We start from the raw sequence: 8,013 nt of genomic DNA on the forward strand, positions 1-8,013 counted from the left end.
AAAAAAAAAAAAAAAAAAAACCACAGGTAGTAGTAAATTTAGAAAAGTGAGTATTATGTGAATGTATTGAAAAACATGCTCTTTCAGAATGGTTCTCATGGAAAGTGATTGAGCTGAGAATTGAAGCCTTAAGGAACTATCAGAAGGCCAATGACTTAAAATTATCACTGTACCTACAGCACAATTTTGAGCCAAAGCAAAGAGCTTTGAATCTTCCAAGGCCTCAAGGTGGGTGGAGTATCAGAGGTACATAGCTGGAGGGTTTGTTTTTTTCTGTTACAATGAGGGTCCCATTACTAACAGTGATCATCTCTGTGCCTGGCACACAGTGTAAGTTAAATGTGTAGAAACATTTTTTTCACAATCATCATTAATAGCGGTATTCAGTAGCTATTGTATTAAGATAAGAAGTCTCTGTGGAAGAAATTAAGCTTTCCTTTGTAAAAATAAATATATCATATCCTTAGTATATGTAGACAATAACTTGTAGTAAGAGGAGCAGGAGCAGGCTGCGTCCTGCCCGGCTCCCGGCCACCTAGCTAGCTTAGCCCCCAAAATAACCACACAGCAATTGTATTAATTAAATTACTGCCTGGCCCATTAGTTCTAACCTCTTATTGGCTAACTCTTACATATTTTGTTTAACCCATCTCCATTAATGTGTATTGCCACTTGACTGTGGCTTACCGGCATGAGTCTAACCAGCGTCCATCTCAGAGAGGAGAGCCATGGCATTTGCCACACTGCCTTCTTCCTTCCAGCACCCAGTCCTTTCTTCCCCGCCTATCTAACTTCTGCCCTATCAAAAGGCCAAGGCGGTTTCTTTATTTGACCAATGAAAGCAACACATAGAAAGAAGACCCTCCTACACCATTTCCCCTTTTTCTGTTTAAACAAAAAGAAAGGCTTTCATTTTAACATAGTAAAATTACATATAACAAAACGGTTAACAAGCAAGAATTACAGTCACAATATTTATATCTATTTTATCTTTTATCATAACTAAGGAAAACTATAACTATCTATCTATTCTCCAACTCCATCAAAGACTCTAGAAGGATATAATATTACCTAAGTAAACAGGAAATGCATTATAAGCAACTTTCAAAACTCTAGAAATCACAGAGACATCTCACTGCCTCGATAGTCATCCAAAGTTCCTCTGTACTGCTGGGGCATCCATTTTCAGCCTACAGGCCCATAGTATCTAGCAGACATTTCCATGAAGCAGGAAATTTTAAAGACAGTTCAGTCACTTTCTTTTGTGTCCTATAGAATGTCTCACAGACTCTTTCATGAACCAGGAACCCTGAAGGATCATTTCACCTTTAGGCAAGATCAGCACTCCTCTCTCTGTGGGTTCTTTGTTTCCAGTTTATGCAACAGTCCAGGCTAGAGCAGTTTCTTGACCACATGGCTATCAAACTCCATAAGGAGCCTCTTCAATGCCCATCTTCCTCTTGAAGTAGCTGGTGCTGCCAGGAGCAGACGTGTCTCATTGTCATGAAAACCCTATGTTATTAAAACATTTAAAATGCCATATTCTGAAGTCTTTGAAAGATATGAAGAATGCCTATCTCACTGAAATATATCTCTATATATCTATAGAATCTAACCAACATGACTACGAGCTTGACTATTATCAATGATTATCTATTAACAATCTATATTTCCTAATTATACATTATATTTTTAAATGATCTACACAACCACAATACCTTCATCAAGAGCAGAAATATACATATAACAGGATTGACCTTAAATTTATATCAATAAAGCAAATTTTATACCAATGAAAATTATTTCTATCTATATCATTTCTCCCTTTAAATGTAAAAGAACATTTATAAACAATATTTGGGAATATGGGCATAGTTTTTTCTCTCCAAACAGCTTCGTGCTGAATGGGGGCACTGTTATTTAGGTCTTTCATGGTATAACCTGTCTGCTAGGTTCATCTCAGTCGGCAGTTGAGTGAAGTAATTTTTTGAGGGTATTTACAGAAACCATGAAGCCATATTATCGGTCTAGAAGCAATCCACAAGTTCTCATCTTCTGTGAAAACAAAAGAAGAACCTATTTTCCAAAGCATCATATCCTTAGAACCAAATTCTGAAGTCATAATACCTTTATAATATACATTTTGGTTTATCTTAGTAGCCCACATAATGAGATGTGCCTCTGTACTTAGCTCCTTTACAGTCAAAAAATTAAAAAAAAATAAAACCACAGTAATGCAGAGAATCCAGACTCTTTGTGAATTTTCCATTTTTATGTGGCTTATTTTTTTTAATCTGCAACTATCTGTACTCTGTCTCTTTAAAGACTTTACCCTTTTTTAAAAAAGCATTAACTTTATGACTTTTAATACTCTTTTTCTTCTCTTTCCCAAGCCTACGTATGTCTATCTAAAACTATGACCCATTTAGAGGTTTTTTTATGTCTGAACCTGTCCTATTGCATTGTCTTTAATTCTCTACTGTCTTGAAGAGCTTTTAAAATGCTAAACTCTTAAGAATGTAAACTGTAACAATCCCAGGTCAAATACAGGTACTGCCTGCTTGCCCCACCCAGTCCAACGTGGTGGAGCCGCTTGTGCCTTTGAGTCAGTTGTGCCTCTGGGCCAAGGAGTGGTGGGCTGCTCTGCTCTGGATGTTAGCTCCACCTCTCTCCAATTTCAAAATGGTGAACACACCATTTCTGCTAGCTCTGGGGCAGCCAGGTAGGAGCCACACTCAGCACTTTAACTCTGAGAATGAGCTTTTTTATCTGAGTTACAGCCAAATCTGCCAGGCAGAGCACTGCACAACCTGGAAACATCTCTCTGTATGGCCGCAGAAATCCTCCATGCTCTCCTGCTTGTGCACGCCTAGTAAAGCTGATTCTGCAGCCTGTCCAGGCAGAGAGCACTGAGCCATTAGCAACACATAGAAAGAAGACCCTCCTACACCAATAACTGTTGACATTCAAAAATACTTATGTTTCTTTCACCTTTCCCCCTATCCTAAGAACTAGAACTGGTCTCGTAAGTCATATTGGATATACTGCTACTTCAAAGCAAAAGTGTAGGAGATAGTAGGCAAAGATTCCGAGTTCACTAATTCAGATGTATTTCTGGGAATGACAGTGATTTCCCCTAAAGATGTTATAATATCATTGGAAATCATAATATTTCATACAAAGTAAAATAATGGCTATGATAGGTAGGGAAAATATCTTTAAATTTTCAAGGATCTATTAATCTAAACTCTTATTTTTGAGAAGAGGCATGCATGAGAAATCCTACCCCAAGAGTGGCAATGCTTTTCCAGTATCTGTCTGTCTATATGTATATATGTATGTATCTAATTTCTTCTTGGTCTTAGTCCATAAAGGACTTGAAAGTCTTATAAAAATAACATACAACACATATGGTTAAATAAGTAGATGAGCAAGTCAAAGGAAAAGGAAGTTCTGCCAGAACATGATAATGTAGGATAGAAATGCTATTTGGTTAGTAGAGGTAGGTTATAAATTTGTTTCTGAATTTGCCAGAAAACATGATTGTCAGTGTTCATGAAGTGACAGCAAACCAGTTGATTAGGACAAATACAGGTTTTCATGGTACTGAGACCTGAGAGCAATATCTCCCACAGGCCTCCACAAAGGGGACAAGACTTCTATACAATGTCGCTTATCAATATCCTCAATAATATTTCCATGAATCCAGAATCTAAATCCCTAGACTGTGTCTTATCTGCTCCTTGATACAATAGTTAACAAGTCATTATTGTGAAAATTTTTAATAGAATGCAGCAAGTTGGTTCAGGCACACAGCATTCTATCTTCTTCAATAGGTAAAATCTGGAAAACCTAGAAAACTGGATGGACTACATGTCCCCAGGCAGAGTTCCACACTCTTTTTCTTTCTACTTATATTTTGAGAAGAACTGGACAGCAGGAAGTTGGAAAGAAAGAGCCTGGAGGCAGTAAGTCATTAATATGGAAATTTCAAAAGACAAGAAGTATGAGGAAAACAGACAGCTGTGTTTTTATGTCATTGAAAATTAGCCAAAGACCACCTCAAGGGATCCACATAGTAAGGAAACAGTTCTTTAAATTTCAGATATGTCAATCTTCCATTAGTGATTTCATTCAAGCTGCGTGCCTCGGGAAACACCTCTACACACTCACAGAACACAGGATCAGTTTGAACTGGGGCAGCCCACAGATCCTACTTTCTCTTCTTTTTCATTCTAACAAATGACGTGTAGGGTTCTACAATGCTCAGTCACCACGTATGACCGCAGCCACAGGCAGGATCCACCCAGCAGTCCCAAGATTTACTCTGTATTCACTAAGCAGAGACTAGATGTCTACACATATTCAGAATCCTTTGGTTTGAGCCGAAATGGATCTGAAATCTAACAATCATAGATTTTGGTTATGTTGATTTATTTATAATCTCTATTTTTTTTTATTATAAGAAACTCAGAAGTGTTAGTTCTTATGGTGATTAGTTTTTTGTCAACTTGACACAAGCTAGGATCATCTGGGAGAAGAAAACTTCAACTGAGAAAAATGTCTCCATCAGATTGGCCCGAAGTCTTTTGGAGCCTCGATTAATGATTGATTTGGGAAGGACCAATCTCTGTGGATAGCGCTACCCATGGATAGAGAGTCTTGGGTTATATCAGAAAGTGGGCAGAGCAAGCCAGTAAGCAACAGCCTTCCATGGTCTCTGCTTTCATCCCCCACTCCAAGTTCTTGCCCTGAACTCCTGCCCTGACTTCCCTTCATGATAGACTGTGGTTGGGACTTGTCAGCCAAATAAACCCTTCCTTCCCCCAAGTTGCTTTTGATTAGAATGTTTCTCACAATAACAGAAAACAAACGGACAATGAGAGAATTGTTAAATAAATGTATCATTATCAAGAGTGGGAAAGTAATGTGGTAGCATTACTGTTTCTCAACTTCTTTAAACTGTTGCTTTTTATTTCTTCATTTTTGCTACTCAGGTTGATTTCATTTTCAAACCTGCATTTCTTGAAAAAAATAAAGTTCAAAAACAAAACAGAGCAGGATGTCACTCTGTAGCCCTGCTGGCCTGGAAATTACTGTGTAGCCCACGCTGTCCTCAGGCTCACAGTGGTTCTTCTCCGTCAGCCTCCTAAGAGCCAGTATTACAGGCGTGAGCTTCCATGAACAGGCACAAAATTTGTGTCACTAAATGACAAAACAATGTCGTTTTCACAAGTAAATTTAATAATAATGAAACAAAAAATTAATTCTAGAGAGATGGTCAAGCCTGGAACCTGTTTTATCATTATTGGAAAATAAAATTAACAAGACAGTTCATTTTAAAGAAACCAGGACCAATTTTAAACTTCCTCCTCGGTGCATTGGAAAGGAAATAAGTGAGCCAGGTGCAGAAACACCTGTTTATAATCCCAGCATGTAGGATGTGAGGCATCAGGCCCAAAAGGGCAAGGCCAGCCTGGGGCGAGAGTTTGCTTCAAAAAAAAAAAAAACTTTCCCCCACTGTGAATTACAGGATTTAAAGCCATGTTATACAACCTCTTAAATTTATTACAGGTGTCACCTAAAATTATTTCACTACCAAATTTTGAGAAGTTTTAATGGAAAGAGCCATGGCTCTAGGGTCAGATAGATATATGTGTTGTAGCTTTTACACGACATGAGCAGGTTGAGTTCAATTTTTCTGTATCTAATATTTACAGCCATCACATGTAACAGGGCTCATTTAAAGCTTCTCACTTTGTGTAACCCTTATAATGACTCTGAAAGTCAGGCTTCTGTGTCCCTAGGTAAAGCTGGGATTCTGGCCCGAACAATACAATAGCAATGTTAAAGTTTGATTTCTTATGCCTCTTCCAGTCCTGAAAACTGTGATGGGAATCCAAACTTAGCTATTTATAGTAGCATCCTCCCAATGAAGAAATGAATATTCCCTAAGGCTGTTTTTAGAGACTGTTTACAAATGGGTTGGGAGGCCTGTAATTATATATTTAGTCCGGTAGGTGGCACCAACCACATCTAAGCCAAGTCCATAATAAATGGTAATTCAGGAAATGGGAAATGCTGTAAGAGACCGGCTTTCTATTACCCTTAGGACAAAATGTGCCGCATTTATATACCAAATGAAAAACGAAGAAAAGAACCTATTGATGTTTTGTGCCATGCTATGTGGCACCAAGATGTATTACTGGCAGCCTTGATTAAACATTAAACTCGGTGTTCTGTTGTACAAGTCTTAACTATTATTATTCTCCTCCCTGAACTATAGTTCACCCCATTCCAAACAAAGAAAAAAACAAAAGCAATTGCCTACTTCCTCCATAATTCTTGTCGAACACTTTTTCCTCTCTGCTACAAATAAATCAGGCAATTAGGGCAATGAAGTAAAAATGGGTTGGGCTATTACACAAGGACTACTTGAAGGTTAAGTACTTAATAGCCCTTTTGGATGGGTGTTCTGGTTCCTCTGGTTTCAAAAGAATTGAATTGCGTAAACTTGTCCTAGAGGAAGAGTGACGTGCCATTTTGGACACACCTCCTAGCCTATGCAGGCAAGCACAAGTCCTTTCTTTTCAGATATTTCCAAGTAGAAGGAAGTTTGGCTCCAATGGTCTTGGGCAAAAATCCCTCCTCCACTGTTCAGTGTGCAGCCTGGCTGAGTTAATGGTGTCTTTTGGCAAATACTAGAGACTTTGTTACAGTTCAAGCAATCCCTATTTGGAGAATTCCATGAAGCCTGGGACTCAGCATCTTCAAAGTCTTATCTCTGGGCTGCATCTGATCTTCTCCAAGAAAATGTTTCTGCTGTTTTCACTCAGGGATAAGTCTTTCCTTCCCTCATCCCCTCCACCAGACAGGTCACAAGTGAAGGAGTTTGCTTCTTATAATTTGGTTCAGGGTTTGTGTCAGCCCTTACAGCCTGACTCGAATGATCTCAAAACTGCTGTTTGTGGCCTTTGCCTGTCACCTATCTTAGAAAGTACAGGCTCTAAGTAATCTATAAATTCAGATGAACTTCCTATCACACCCGCCGGTGTTTAAAGAATTAAGGATTTGTCTTCAGCGATAACATAGCTGGGATAAACTCTTTGATTGTGACGGTCTTTTTCTTCCACAGCTCAGGCTCTTAGCATTTCTTCGAGCTTTCTGAGAACAGAGGGTTCTCCTCAGGAGACCCTGAAGGCTGTGCAGATGCTGTGCTACATCTGTAAACTGACATGGAAGCCCAGTGAAGTGGAAAATGAATGTGCCTGAGAACGTATTTACTCGCTGACCCTCTGTTCTGAAAGCAAGCTCCTCCTCTCACCTTTTACCTTTACTTCACTTCATTAATTTCTCATCCCGATGGCTAAAACTTCGGGAGGCAGAGGCAGAAACCACAACTGACTCAATCTAGATCTTTCACACAAAAAAAGTATTGCTCTTAAATATTCTATAAGCTTTGAGGCAACCTGAACCTTCTAAACATTAAAGTTGTATTTGTGGTTTTAAAAGGTGATAAAACTAATTTGTAATTTCTTTTGTTTTCCATAAAATTTCACAGAACTTCAGACAGGAAGAATAAAGTCAGTCTTTTTTTCTAACTATGACTTTAGTAAAAAATTTAAAAAGTAAACTGCAGCCTTAGGAAGATAGTTTTAATGGCTGACAATGACTCAACCTGCTCAGGAGAGGAGCAGGATGTTTTCTTTCTTTTTTTTTTTAAGAGACAGATTTGAACTTCAGCTAAGCAATGAATAATTATTATCAGTGTCTCAAATTTTACATGGAACGCGTACTAAAAATTACTGGTGTATACTGAAATTCAAATTTAACAGGGTTCCTCTAGTTTAGACCTAACCCTGACATTCTTACTGTGAAGTACCCTATAATTCTCTCTTCTTGCCCCTCATTTCACCCTGTATCACTCATTCTCCCTGCTCTTCTTTCTCTTTCTGAGCCCCCACCTTCATTGGAATACATGTCTGGGCTATCACAGTACAGTATATATATATA

The 8,013-nt window shown here is 38.4% G+C and overlaps 1 protein-coding gene across 1 annotated transcript in view; it reads left to right on the plus strand.

Moving 5' to 3' along the window:
• The window catches only part of Ccdc196 (coiled-coil domain containing 196), a 13,719-nt gene that overhangs the window by 4,578 nt on the left and 1,128 nt on the right, over positions 1-8,013 (plus strand). The window contains exons 8-9 of the mRNA XM_026778481.1: positions 106-228; positions 7,136-7,225. Of these exons, the coding sequence (XP_026634282.1) occupies positions 106-228; positions 7,136-7,225 (213 nt within the window). The remainder of the gene's footprint in view (positions 1-105; positions 229-7,135; positions 7,226-8,013) is intronic.

Source organism: Microtus ochrogaster, chromosome 1, assembly GCF_000317375.1.
Source record: "Microtus ochrogaster isolate Prairie Vole_2 chromosome 1, MicOch1.0, whole genome shotgun sequence".
NCBI lineage: Eukaryota > Metazoa > Chordata > Mammalia > Rodentia > Cricetidae > Microtus > Microtus ochrogaster.